Here is a 15,476-nt window from a genome sequence, read left to right on the forward strand (position 1 = left end):
CTAGTCTACACTATTGGAAAAGACGGACACAAAATTAACAAAGTCTATTGCTTCCACCCTCAAATAGATGGCCAAACAGAGGTAGTGAATCAGATGATCATACACATCCTACGAATGTACCACTCAAAACATCCCCACACATGGGATTAAAGTCTTCCATATGTTCAACATAGCTACAACAGGGCAATTCATAGTTCAACTGGTGACAACCCATTTGAGGAATCTTGGTTATCAGCCACTTGCACCCATGGACGTTGCCATACCACTTATTCAACCTGATCTGGTTCCACATGTTGGTAAGGAGGAAGATAAGGAAGCCCAGTTCATCGATAGAATTCATCATCTACAACAACAAGTTCATAAAATTTTGGAACACACCAATAAGAAGTATAAGGAGAGACATGATGAGCATCGTACTCATAATTTTCAAGTCGGTGACAAGGTGTGGTTCCACATCCAGAAGGAATGATTATAGGGTGCCAATAGGAAGCTTCATCCTCTATGTTATGGGTCGTACACCATCATCAAGCAAGTTGGTGATAATGCTTTTCAGCTTAATTTACCTCCATTTCTGGGTCTTCATCCAATCTTCAATGTGGAACTCTTGAAGCCATATTTTCCTCCAGTATTAGATGTTGCAGATGTGGCAGAAACAATCTCCACTATAGAATTGAATCCAAATGCAGCTACCTCATTCCAATGCAATCAGAGTGTGGAAACCATGGTGAAAACACTCAAACAACAACATATTTACTTGTACAAAGTGGTTCGAGCAGGGCAGATTGCTCAACAAGGGAAGTGGTTTACTAGAGAGTAGCTGCAAGAACGTTTTCCTCATCTAATTCAAAGTGTTGATGCAATGGGGCCCATTTCTTTCCAAGGGGGAAGTAATGATCAGAAGAAAATTTGAATTATTTGAAAAAATATTTTCATATTTTTTTAATTTGTCTATACGTTAGTAATTTGAATTTTTGAAGGCTTTCTGGGCATTTTTAGCTCTTGAAAAGCAGCTAAAGAGCATGGCTAGGAATTTTAAATTTTCATCTACAACTCTTGGAGACCTTTCCAATGAGTTAAACGACTCGTAATTTTGAGTCCCATGTAGAAAGTTATGCCTAGTTAAAGTTAGGACAAATTTTATATAGTTTTTTTGAAAAAATGCATAGTTTTAGATTTTATTATCTAATAAACAAATGTGACTGTTGGAATTATATTCTCAAGGGGTTTTTTGTGACCCTTGGAATCTCATGAACTTCTATATGTTGGATTTTTGAATGGAATAGATTACTTTTTGGCTTGCTTCAATTCTATGTTTTCTGGTTCTTGTAAACAAAACTTACAATACCACAGGTTCTCACTTAGGTATTGTCATCTGAATCCATAATTCGGATCACATGTTTAGAGATAGAGGGGAGAGGAAGATAGAGGGAGATAGGTAAATAGAGAGGAAGAGATAAAGAGATATAGAGAAAGAGAGAGGAGAGAAATAAAGAGATATAGATTATGAGATAGAGTAAGAGAAGAGATATACAATAAGATATGTAGAGATGGATATTGAAATAGTGGGAGATAGAGAGAGAGGAGGGAGAGAGAGATATGGGAAGATTTTTTTTGTTTTTGTTGCTATCTTCTCACCAAGTATAGCATACTACACTTGTATATTGTGGAAAAATTTTCATATGGTAATTATTAATTGTTTTTTAATTAAGGATAAACAGGTTTTGAGGGGAAACTTGTATATTGTGGAAAATTTTCATATGGTGACTATTAATTGTTTTTTATTAAGATAAACAAGGTAATTATTAATTGTTGGTTGCTATTTACAAAGAAATTTATTTGTTTATTATGATGAGCTTTAAATAATTTCCTTGTGAAGAACATATTAGCTTAATCATTTGCAATAATAATAGCACTCATTCTCCTTTGAAGGGAAAGTGAAATGATAAGACATCTAAGGGCTATTTCATATAATTTATAATAATAAATATAACAGAAAACACAAAATCCAATACATTTGATAAAAAAAATAAATTAATTAAAATTCAAATTTTAGTATATTTGATAAAAAATACTATTTAGTTAAAATTTAAAACTCAATATACTTGATTTTATGAATATTGATAAATTTAAATTCAAAACCCAACATAAAACATGAATTTAATGACTATATATAAATCAAACAATTATAAAGAATGAAAAAATACCAAAATCTATTAAAAAATAATTTAATATGAAATTTTAGCAAAAATATAAATATTTAAATATTAAAAATAAGTGAAATAAATTCATTAATATTTTAAAACAATTAAAACTAATTATTTTATTATTTTTTTGAAAATAAATATTGTTTTAGCCATTTGAACCAACATTTTAAGGGAAGAGTAGATAGATATATTATTTTACATCATAGAAAATTAAATTTTCTACCCACTATTTTCAATATGAACTAATAGAAATAAAGGAAAATGATATTTTGATAGATATGAAAAATATAAAATAAATATGGAATATAGGCATTTTGCTAAAAAAAATTGATTTGCTCTAGCCATTTGCTCCTTCTACAAAAATTGATAGGCTAGAGAAATAGATACAAAAACTGAAGAGTAAGCTAAAGGGTTTGGTGGAGGTCAGCACGTAAGCGATGTACAGTAGTGTCAAGGGTCTTACAAGAGTCAATGAGGAAATTGCTTTGCAAAAGGAGAAAATGGCCAAAGCAGAGACACCCCCAGATATCAACTTGACTAAGTTGAACCAGGAGGTGTAGGCATCCACGAGACCATGTACCAAGACTGGGAGCAAACATCAGGTTACTAGTAGCTCGAGGATTATTGTGGAGGAAATCTAGGAGATTAATAACAATCCAGAAAAATGCAGAGCTTATGAAAGCTCTATTATAGTTCTTTATGATGTTGCGTCTTGTTTAGTTTTGTTTTTTGTGATTTCTATTCTGGGGTGATGCCTCTATTTCTGTAGCTGGTTAGTGGTTGGTTTGACTCTGATTTCTATGTTTTATTTTTTGTTGGATTAGGGTTTTGGGTCCCTATAAAACCTGTTTATCTTAATAAAAAACTAATTGGAAAATTGAACTCATTAATGCAATAGTCCTAATTTTGCAGAACTAATATTTTTTATTTCACATTATATATTATATATTTTATAAAAGAGTTATTTTATATTTAAAAATAAGACAATAAATATATAAAAAATGACAAAAAACAATAAAAAAATATTTCATCATTTTTTTTATTTTGACAAAAAATTCAAATTATTTTTATTATTTTCCTATTTATTATCTTGTTATTGAAAAATAAAATAACTTTCTAGTAAAATATGAAATAAATAATGAAAAAATATTATCTAAATTTTAAATGATGATAATATCAAGAGTAATAATTAGTTATTTTTTATTTTTTCAATAAATAAATATTTACTATTTTAGATACTAAGTATTTTTCATTATTATAATAAAAAATACCTCTCTTTCAATAAACATAGAATAAATAAAAATAGATGCTTCCATAATGATATCTCAGTGTCATAATAGATTTCTTTATACATAGTATGCTACTTTAAAAGTTATTTTATAATTAGTATATTTACTTCAATTTTTTTCCTAGAAGTGGAGCAATGAGATGTAAAAGTGTTAGCAAAAAGTATTTAATAAAAACTATTAGAAAGGTAACCTACAAAAATAGTAAAATCATAAAATAACAACTAATTGGATAAAGTTAAATAAAAAAACTTTAAATTAAATATTAAGTAAATAAAATGATTCCATTTCAACCTAAACATCTCATTAAGCTAAAATATATATTGAAGTTGAGGAAAAATCAACTTTAGAGCTCCCAAAGATCACTTGCATGCAAATGTGGCACAGAAGGAGAGAAGCAAAAAAGCTAGCGAGGCCACAATTCAGAGATCTAGAAAAGAGGAGTTATATTGATTGTGCAACAAGAATGAAATTCAATAATTACAGTTGTTATGAAAATACAAAGAGAGAATCCCTATAAGAGGATACTCAAAACCCTAAAGGAGAAAACCCTAAAGAATTATAAGATTCTTACGTTTATCTTAAGCATAGAGTATAATAGACTAATAATTAAATAAATAATTATTAGATAATAAAATATAACTCTAACACCCCCCCCCTTAAGATGAACTTAGGGAGTAGCTAAAAAACAACTAAGCACTTAAAAACATGTAAAAAAATGCAAGAAAGAAACAATGGGTCTCGACAACTAGGCCTGATGAGGTATCCAAGTACAATAAAATCTCTATAAAGTGGACAAAAAAGAGAAAACCCCATGGGACCAAAAATCCTCTCCAAGTAGAGATGAAAGCTCAAGTGAAGGACTAAGAAGCCCACAAATAAGAGTGTTCTAGAAGAATGGAACAAAAAAAGCATGAAGAATCATTGAAGCATGAAGAACCTGTAAACATTGTTGAAGAGTAACTGTTGATCTGAAAAAACTCCACTGAAATATAACATGACCAGGTAGAGAAGACTGTAATGTACATGAGTTCCCTCAAATGACACTACTCGAATCAGATGGAAAACAAAGGGAAACAACTAAACTCGAAGATACAAATGGCATGAAACGCCAAATCTTGAAGAGTTGACCAATCAAACCAAGGAAGCATTAGAAAAACAAGGCAAACCTCCCCATAATGTTGAAAAGGGAGAGGGATAGGTACACAAAAAATAACAACCAACAAGAATTGCATGACAAAGAACCAAGAACCTCGAAGTTGCAGAGAAAGTACATAGTGTTGTGGAAGGAACATTCACTTGACACACATAATGAGGTTAATTTCATGGAAGGAACACTCACGTGACAAAGGTAGATGGAAAACAAAGGCAAACATCAACCCCTCGATGGCACTTTATAAGTAGTGCATGTACAATAAGGCACAAAATGTACAAAATCCCAAGTATACAATTCTTGATGGCACTTTATCTTAGTGTGTTTGTATAAATAAAATGCTAGAATGATTAGAAGAGACAAAAGACTAGAAATAGAAAGAAAAACCAAAGATGAGACATCCTACTTAAAGAAAGAGATCCTAGGACCAACATCCAAGATATTCACCAGAGTGCTGAAAAGCAAAAAAATGAATAAAATATACCTAGCGCAAAATCTTGAAAGAAAACTCATAAGAATGGAAAGAAAACAAAACAAGCTTTCCAACGATATAAAGTTTTTGAAAAATGGAGTTCGGATGCTCAAGGTATGTCTCCCGGAGTGCAAAAATGAACCTCTAGATTTCACAAAAAAAAACACCATCAAAAAAGAAAAAGAAAAAAATTAAATCTCCAGATCTGGATAGAGCTTGAAAGGAGCTTTTTGACGATATAGGGTTTTTGAAAAAATGCCTCTGTATGACCAAGTTATGGCAAAAAGAAAAAAAAAAAAACCTCTTTTAGGGCATAAAAAGGGTGACGAAAATTTTCCGACGCATTTCTATGTACAACCGTAGGAATTTTTGTGCCTCATAAAGTGTGCCAATGAAAAAATCATGGCCCAGATGCCCTTGTCACTGAAATAGGTCAAATTATATATTAAAATGATTGGAAATGCCCTTTGGAAGCCAACCATGAGGTCCTTTTGGTACCAAAATGTACCAAAAAATCAGCTAGCCCCAGAATTGGTAAAAAGCAACTACACAAACCCCCAAATACATAGATCTGAAGAACAAGGGCCAAAATCTCTCATGAAGAGAACAGGGCCATGTAGATCTAGAGCTCTAATACCATATTGAAGTTGAGGAAAAATAAACTCTATAGCTCCCAAAGATGACCTATATGCAAACCTGTTATAGAAGGAGAGAAGCAAAAAAGCTATGGAGGCCAGAATTCAGAGATCCAGAAAAAGAGGAGTCATAATGATTGTGCAAGAAGAATGCAATTCAATAATTACAGTTGTTATGAAAATACAAAGAGAGAATCCTTATAAGAGGATACTCGAAACCCTAAAGGAGAAATCCCTAAAGAATTATAAGACTCCTAAGTTTAGCTTAAGCATAGAGTACAATAGACTAATAATTAAATAAATAATTATTAGCTAATAAAAGATAACTCTAACAATATAAATATTAAAGTTGATATTATTTTTTATGATTAGCTGACTTATTATTTAAAAATTAAATGACTCTCTAATTAAATATATAATTATTTAAAATACTAATTACTAATTTATATTTTACTTAAATAAATAAATTAAAAAACTATGTAAATAAGTAAAAATACAATTTAAATAGTAGTTTTTATTATATACATGATGTTACTTATAGATTAGTTTTCATTATATACATGATATATTAGGAAGGAAACACAAGGAAAATATGGGGTTCACCCTCTTAAAGAATGATCTATGTACATGTGGGTGGGAAGCTAGAGATGTGTAGATGGGTGAGCTATTTGGATGCCAATGTAGGGATTTCTGAGTCAATACAAAAATGTCAAACTTTCAAATGCATTGGCATTTCTTCAACAAGGTGTCTTGGATACAAAATAACAAGAAAACGAAGCAAAAATAAAGGTTATTTTATCGAGGTTGTTCTAATTGAATGCTTCAAAGGTTTCTAGTCAACCCTCTATAGTTACATAAATAGATTTGAAAAAATTCGTGTCCTATCCTTTTGGGTGATGTTCAAATCTACCCCTATGCATGAAGGTTTTCTATAGTGGTTTTTGACAATGTGTGCGACAAAAAACATAATCTTGTGTGAATATAAATAGATTGATGAACAAAATCTATTAATGCTAAAACCTTGGTTTTCCACATTCAATCCTATCATTGAATCTCTCATTGTTGTTCTGGTTTGGGTAAGTCTCCCAAATCTTCCTTTTAAATTATAGATTGAATCCTATTTTGAAGCTTTAGGTAATGCATTAGTGAAGTTCCTAGATGTGAATAAAGGTTCTTTAAGTTATTTTCACACTATTTACACTAGTATTTTTGTGCATTTGGATTTGATTAAAGACCTACCAACATCTATATCTTTGAAAACTACATAGGGGTGGTAGAAACAACTACTAGATTATGATGGATTAAGTGTTGTAAATGTGTTAATATAGGCCACCTAGTAGCTCAATGGTCAAAGCATAGAGGTATCTACCAGACCACCTAGTGGAGGGAGGTCTTCATTCATCATTACTTAGTGGAGAAAGAATGTTTTGTCCTCTAAGATAATTTCCTTGATGATGTCGAAGAAAATTCCTATGGAGTAGACAATAGTAAGGATCCTCCAAGTTTAGGAATGGTTACCCATTGTACTATCATAAATTATATCATTGTACAATTTTGGAGTTATTTTATGCCCACGTTGGTGGATTTTCATCACATGCTTAATCTATGACTGATTTTTCTTAATCCATGGTAAAATTTGGAAACCTAAAATAATCCTATCACTAACCTTGGTTGTGGCTCTAAAACCTAGGACTATGCAACCTAGAGCCAAAGACCTTCTAGACTATGGTGCCTAACAACCTATTCTATCCTTTTCAGACCCAATTTTAAACCTCGAATGGTCAAGAAGAGGTAGAGAAATAAAGGGCTCCCCAATGTAAGCCTTCACTGAAATTGCAACATGAAACAAGTTGTGTATAAATACAACTTGCTCCCCTTCATTTGATCATCTCTCTATAAGAATTCATTCTCTTATCACTCTAATTGAGTAATACAATTAGGCATATTTAAGACATTCAAGGAGAGATCTTAAGTCAATTATTTAAGAAATCAATTTCAACAATCAGGATCAAGTTGATACGTTCCTTCATAAATGAAGGCAAGCATTAAATCCTATCAATAAATATCAACCTTTTGTGAGTGTTCAAGGAAAGAAGTTTGTAGAAAAGGTATTATTTGTCAATTCATCATTTCCTTTAAGATTTTTAACCTCTTCCTTACTAGAGGTAATCTCTCTTTTCTATTCATCATTGTTGTAGTGGAGTTTAATTCCTAATTGGGATTTGGCTTAGAAGAACTCCTATACAACACAATATTTTTCCTTTTTTTGTGTCTACTATTTTGCTCCAACAGCGAAAAGTCTTAGAGTTATAGAGAGTAGACTAAGACATACAACTCCAAATTTTGAATAGGCAAAAAAACCTTGTCTACACTAATTTCCATGTGATTGACACTTTTTGGTTGAATTTCCAAGGGAGTGATCTACAGAGCATCATAATCTAGAATTTGAAGTTTTAATTGATGGAAACATGTCCATGTCAAGGACACCTAACACACTTGATCGACATTTTTTTGCCAAAATTTCAATGACAAGTTCCTTTCTGTATATCACTTCTAGATGTGTGCTTCTATGCCTAATTTCTAATCTGTTCCAACCTTTTTATGTTAAATCTTGTCAATTTCTAATCTGTTCCAACCTTTTTATGTTAAATCTTGTCAATTTCATAATATTTTACCTTTTTCTTGCACCATTTCTTATCCTAATTATTTCTCATGATATAAATAAAAAAGGGAACAATCAATAAAAGTGCTTGGCACTCCTAAGGGACTAAATTTGAGCCTAATTGATTGCTCCCTAATGAAAGTTGATTGGAAATAATTCATAGTTTGCATGTTTAAGCTAGTGAGCCCATTTTCTCTACATTTAATCCCTAGAGACTTTGATGAATCCTCCATGTTGGAGAGTGACAATATTAAGGCTATGTTTGAGCCATTTTTAAGTCAAAAGTTAGTTTATCAAAATGTGTGAACTTTGATATTCTACCCCTAGCGGAAGTTGTTCCCATCTAGTGAATTGTAATTAGATCAAGAATGTTGGAGACACATAGGAGAAATGGATAGGTGACATAGAAAAAACAAAGAAAAACAAGTTTTTGTTTAACATATAGTTGTGTTCCCACTCTAAAGGTAGTATAATGTCTTAGATTTGTAGCACCATTTGGTGTTTCCTTGTTGATGGGATTTTCAATTTTTTATACTTAGTAGCTAGGTTGATGGGTTAGGGGTTTTATTCTTCTCAAGTGTTTTAAAATAGTGGGTTAAGGTTTGTTAGGAAGGCCCAATATTTAAAATGAAAAAGGATTTGGCCCAAAAATAAGAGCAAAAGATGTAAATTTCATTTTGTTATCAATATATGAATGTGGCTCCACAAAGTCTTCTTAATAGATTATAAAAACTAATAAAAAGCTATTAAGAAATATTTAAACAATAATATGGAATACTATTTTATATATATATATATATATATATATATATATATATATATATATATATATATATATATATATATATATATATATATATATATATATATATATATATATATATATACATACAAACCAGAAGGTAAAGCTAAAGAAAAGAATGGATTAAAAGATGTTAATCTTAATAAAATGTATATTAAAATAAAATAATAAATAAAACAATAAAAATAAATAAATAAAAATTAAATGAAAAAGAGAATAAAGATTAAAAAAGAGTAACAAAAAAATAGAAGAAAACCTAAATGAAATCATATGTATATGTATATGTATCTTTATCTGTATATGTATATGTGTGCATATATATATATGTATGTATATATGTATGTATGAGCATTAAAGATACAAATATGTATGAGCATGAGAGTAAAAATCCATAAAAAGTATTAATAAGAAAAAATAAAAAATAGAACTGAGCACAAAAGAACTAAAAGAATGAAGAAAAAAATCTTAAAAAAAGGAGAACAAAGAAATTGGAAAGAAGAGACAATTAAAGGATGTGTCAAAAATACCCTTCAAAATCTCTATAAGAAAAATAATCAAGAAGGATGATGGAAAGTTTGGAGAGTGGTAAGCAAAGGAAGTCAAGTGAGATCTTAATTAAGAATGAAAGGATGGTATTTAGTAACAATGAGTTCAAAATTAGCAATAAAATTGTACCTAATGTCACGATATTGTTCTTTAATCCTTATGCTAATAGATCTTTCTATTTCTCCAATATATAGAATACCACAAGACTTACTTATTCCAACTATAAATGCACCAATAATATTTAATATAAAAATTAAAATCTTTTTCATATTAGGTTACTTAAATTTGTACTTTGTGCTCGCCTTACAATTATACGTTCTCTCGTTTACTTTTTTATGGAAATGCCAAATTGTGCTCTAGAGCCTTCCTTAACCCATAGAATAGTAGGGCAGATAACGTGGTAAAATGTATATCGGTGTATCAAATTGATTGAATAGTTAACAGATATTGCTTTCTCAGATAGGACCACCACAATGAAGATGAAATTGCTATTTGTTTTCGTATGGAGGTCAGTCCCTAAGTGATCGCTTTAACGAGTGACACCAAAACGTAATTATCAATCATATTTTTTAATACCAATCTGTTCCCCCATATTGATCTGCGCCTCCTCCAACGAAGGGATTTTTCTGTGCTTCTTTCTTACCCTGCTTCGCCCCTCTCTCTGCTCCTAAATTTTCTGAAAAACTAAAGGGATCTGCGCTTGTTACGGAGAAGAGAAACGCACTATCGCTCTTCGTAGAAAACAAGGTACTTTCCGCTTCCAGTTATTAGGCTGAAGAGCATACAATATATTTTATGGCGGCAAGAGGAGGCGGAGCACCATGCGGAGCTTGCAAGTTTCTGGGAAGAAAGTGTGTAGAAGGTTGCGTATTTGCCCCTTACTTTCAAACTGAGGAATTGGGTGCAGCTCATTTTGCTGCAATACATAAGATCTTTGGTACAAGTAACTTCTCTAAGTTGTTGCACAGCATTCCATCGGATCAAGAGCGATTTGATGCGGTTGTAAGCATATCTTACGAAGCCCAGGCTCGCCTTCAAGATCCTGTTTATGGCTGTGTTTCACACATCTCTGCTCTTCAACAACAGGTTTTGATGTTTACTTCTTTCAATTCTTATTAAAATCTTCAATTTCTCAAATAAAATGTTTCTAGGGTACTAATGAAGAAACTATTTTTTCAATGTGTGCTAGATCGGGATTCTTTTATAGTAATCTTACAGATAATATCATGTAAAGGGTTTTGAAGAAAGCATGTTTATAGGGGAATGGTCTAGGCTGCCCTAATCTGGTAATCTGTAAATTGAAAGACTATTTCACTTTCATGGTAATAGTTCCAGTCCAGAAGCAACATTAATGATACTATTTTTTCTCAAAGTAGGCATTTCAAAATAGTTAGAGCTAGGGTTTAATAGAAGTGTTTAATTGTTCCTCTTCTTCTACTACTATGCCATATACATAGTCTAGAAATGAACATATTACACATTAAAGTAAAAATAAAGACACCTTCATGAAGCTGAGGTGTAATCTAGAACGAGTAGGTTATATTAGTTTTCCTTTTGATGGAGAAGGCAATAGAATATGTCGGTTCCTTGATAATAATGAAGGAAAGCCTACTTACCTATTTTCAATAGGTTATTATATGAAAAAGACGGAATTGGTAAGCTTTTCCTATTGGTCTACATGTTTGCTATTAAATTTGCTAGTATAGAAGAATATATGTTGACTAATTAATGCTCCTGTGTAACAGTTTGTTTGAATGAGCTTCCGATCTAAAGAAAAGTGCAAACCATCTATGCCTCAAGAATTATACTAGTTCATTTCACCATCCTTGTGAAAACATTGAACCAACCAGATATACATGCTGGGCGGTTTAATCTACAGATTATGATTTTTCTACATTGGAAAGAAAATTTCTATAAAGGTACAATAAAAGCTAAAGATCTCAAAGGTGAGTCAAATTGTAAGAGTTAAGAGCCACAATAATAAGAAACAAAACCATTGAATGTCCAATTTCTTAAAACCTTGTTATTGCTATTCCTCTGTGGTATGTGTGTAGAACGAAACCTGCATTTTCAAATGTTTGGCAGCTATTTCATTGTTTCTATTGATCTATGTTATTAGATTTTTTTTTAGCATAGAAGAACATCTATTGAGTAATTAATGCTTTTATGTAATAGAATGTTTGGATGTGCTTCCGATCCATAGAAAAATAATTATATTAGACCTTCTCGTCATCTTTGCCATGAAATATAGACATTGAAATAGATGTTTAGTACATTCTAAAAACTAATAACCATTCCCTTTTTTCTAAAGAAAATTCCTATAAAACTACAATGAAAGTTAAGATATAAAAAAGGGAAGTCAAATTGTAAGTGCGAAGGGGCACACTTATTAGAAACAACACGCTTTAATGCCATGGTTGGGAGAGCGCTTCGATTTTAACCCACTGAAATCCAGAGTATCGGCTAACAATGGTACTAAAAGGTTCAATTGCTCCTAGCCAACAGTTTTATTGGAATATCATATGAAACAAAATATTTAAATCAAAATTATGCCGAATTTCTAGATTTTAAAATTACAAAACACATAATCCAATCTCTCCACTTCGGTCCATCTTGTCCCACCAACTTTGTCTAGAACCTGGCATTACATCTCCCCTCTTTTCTCTTTTCAATCGTTTCTGGTCTGCAATTACTCATTCCTATTCTTTTTAGTTCTATATTATTTTATGTTATTCTGATATATTATCTCAAAATAGATAATAAATTGTATTCTAATAAAATACTTGCAGTTTAATAAAAAATAAAAATGATATCTATATAACATATGATAAAAACAATTGTTATATATGTATAGCTTGAGTTGGCCTAGTTGTGGAAAATTTGTGTTCAAAGAGGTAGGATATATACACCTTAACAACTTTGGTCAAGTTAGATGTCATCCCCAATTTTATATGATAAAATTAGTAATAGAATCATATGAGAACATTGGAAAAAAATAATAATGTACGATACAAAATCCAAACATACTGCTCACATTCAAATCTTGACCATCTAAAGAAGATCGAACAAAACTCATAAAGTTAACTCTATCAATTTTAAAGAAATATAAAGATATCAGTATTGTTAAGTGCTCCTGGTTATCTTCCTTTCAGAACATCGGTTAGAGGATCAATTTATCATATAACAATCCTACTAAGAAAATGTTCCGACCAACAGTTATTATAATAATACAACTAGTTCGAACTTGTTTCAGGATTAAATATCGTATAAGTTGATTAACATGATATGATTGAATATTAAATTGCTCAACTCCTGGTGTTTTATTACTTTGCAGGTTGCACATTTGCAAGGAGAGCTGGCTTGTGCTTACTCAAAGCTAGCTACCGGCTCAGACCGGACATCATTAAGTCCATGCCATGTAAACCTCAAGCAAGCTGAAATACCAGTTTCATTTGTTAACAGCCCTTTCGTAAATTATAATTCTTTAAATGCACCACAGTCAAGTCATCAGGGGGCGTATGACAACATTTTGTTTTCCCCCGATGAAAAGGGTTCATCTTTCCCCAAGTACCAGAACGACCACCATTACGATCCCCTCGTTCCAGCCCAGCAAATGAATTTTCCTCGGGACGATAGAAGTGTAATGGAAGCAAGCCTAGATGAAATAGGAGATCTCCAGGCTCTGATTTCTGCCCCCCTTAGAAAAAATAGGAGCTGAAAATCATGTCAAACTGTAGGCTTCCTTGATAAAGCTCTGTAATATAGCTATTGTAATCCAACTATTCACTATTCAGTGTCGCCAGCTTCGAAATGGTTATAAATATTTTACTAGCATGTAGGATAGTTTCTAAGAACTCAACTTACGGTTTTCGATATGGAATATCTGCTGCATATAATAGATAAGCTTACCATTTATCAATGAGTTTCCAATTGTTGAAATAATTTCCCAGGAAAGGCTAATATTTGAGCCCAATAACATAAGATTCGGCCAAGCTAAATTTCGTACATATTCAACTCACGTAAGAACAGAGCCATGATCATTAAGTACGGCAACCTTCAAGCTGTTTGTTGGCATTATAATTAGAAGATTCTGCAAATGAAAAACATTGTCCGATATCTCCAGTCCTCGCGGCATTTTAAAAGTAGTAAGATTCTAAATATTTCGACCATTCACATGAATCCTTAAATCCTTAGAGGTTGATTTATAAGTAGAATTAGAAAAGTGAGACTATGATTTTTATGAAGATTTCTTCGTTTTTCGTTGTTCGACGTACCAGCTGTTTGCAGAGAAATAAAATTGAGACACTTAAAAATTAGGCTTTGCGACGAAAACCGAGAAAAGAAGCCGGTCTCAATACAGGACTACTAGCCCTTTGTTTGGATGAAGAACCGATAATTTACGTTTGTTTAGATCGTTCTCAGCCTGAAACTTGGGAGTATCCCTAATAATACTTTGCAATCATGTTTAAATATATCTGAGGAGTATTATAGAGAAGACTCGTAACTATTTGATTTATCATGAACCAGATACTGTGTTTTCTTATTAATACTTCTTAATACACAAATGTGCCTACTCGTAGTTTACTGAACATCATGATTATGGTTAGAATGAAATAATGAAAAATATATTTAACAACTTGGAAAATAAATAAAAAAACTACAGACACAGAATTTTGTGAAGGATCTTCTCTTTCCAAACTCTATATATTCAATTTAATGGTCAAACAATGAAAGATAATTTTAAAATGCATCACTACCACGAATTCTTTGTTTATGAATTTGGGATTTTCCTTTGATCTCGATATTTGTTTCATAAGAATTATCCGTAGGTCTGTTTATAATAAAACAATGAGCCAATAGACTAATAATTTTCAGGGTTTGGTTGCCGGACCTCGAATTTTCGGGTAACGTATTAATTATCTTTGTTGTATTAAAAAATGTCATTGCATGACATTGTAGGGTTTTTCTAATTACTGCTTAATCTCTAATGGATAGCCCAATTACTACTTGTGTTTCCCTGTATGAAACAGTGCAGCATTTATTTACTTGTATTCTTTCTGAAAGTGGGAGGCAATGCTGCACTTATTTACTTAGTGGTTGCGTGGAGAGTATATTGTTTTTTTCGGTCCGTTGCCTTGATTGGAATGCTTTTAGCATTAAATGAACATCACTGGTTACATTTATTTCAACCGTGAGCAACCTGAGACTATAGACACATCTATGGGGAAGGAAAATATGTATTTCAATATTTTTTAGATTTGCTTTAAAAATCAAAGCAAGTTGTAGTAGTCGGAGTTATTCAGAAACTAAAATTTATGGTAGTTTTAATATATTAAGAAAGAATTGAAATATCAAAAAACAGAGGAATAGACTATCTAATGAGATGGGTGCAGGAAATATTAAGGGACTACACTACATAGCTAAATACATATATGAGAATACAGTCAGTCGGTTTAAGAATCCGTTGAGTCCAATTATTGATCAATTTTCAGACTTCTTTTTCAGAAAAATTCATTGTAGTACTTGGCAGGAATGCATCTTAAAATCCATAGGAAAGTAAAATGCTGGAAGAATATTAATGTATTTTAGGTCAATGCATTAACAAAATCTATGATGCAAAGATGATAGGAAATTTATGATGAGAGCATAGATTAGACCCTGCATTGCATATGATGATAATATATAATTAGTGGAACAAGAAGAATTTATTTAACCT

At 31.5% G+C, this 15,476-nt stretch overlaps 1 protein-coding gene across 1 annotated transcript; it reads left to right on the forward strand.

Moving 5' to 3' along the window:
• The first annotated feature begins 10,555 nt into the window (after nt 1–10,555).
• On the forward strand, nt 10,556–13,377 carry LOC131067072 (LOB domain-containing protein 30-like). The gene is made up of 3 exons (XM_058001998.1): nt 10,556–10,846; nt 13,095–13,122; nt 13,265–13,377. The coding sequence occupies exons 1-3, from the start codon at nt 10,556–10,558 to the stop codon at nt 13,375–13,377; spliced, it is 432 nt and encodes a 143-aa protein (XP_057857981.1).
• Nucleotides 13,378–15,476: the final 2,099 nt, after the last annotated feature.

Source organism: Cryptomeria japonica, chromosome 8, assembly GCF_030272615.1.
Source record: "Cryptomeria japonica chromosome 8, Sugi_1.0, whole genome shotgun sequence".
NCBI classification, from domain to species: Eukaryota; Viridiplantae; Streptophyta; class Pinopsida; order Cupressales; family Cupressaceae; genus Cryptomeria; species Cryptomeria japonica.

Coding starts and splice junctions, on each gene's coding strand:
- LOC131067072 (XM_058001998.1), top strand. CDS start 10,556: ATGGCGGCAAGAGGAGGCGGAGCACCATGCGGAGCTTGCAAGTTTCTG. Junction 10,847..13,094: donor TCTCTGCTCTTCAACAACAG/GTTTTGATGTTT, acceptor ATTACTTTGCAG/GTTGCACATTTGCAAGGAGA. Junction 13,123..13,264: donor TTTGCAAGGAGAGCTGGCTT/GTGCTTACTCAA, acceptor ACCACAGTCAAG/TCATCAGGGGGCGTATGACA.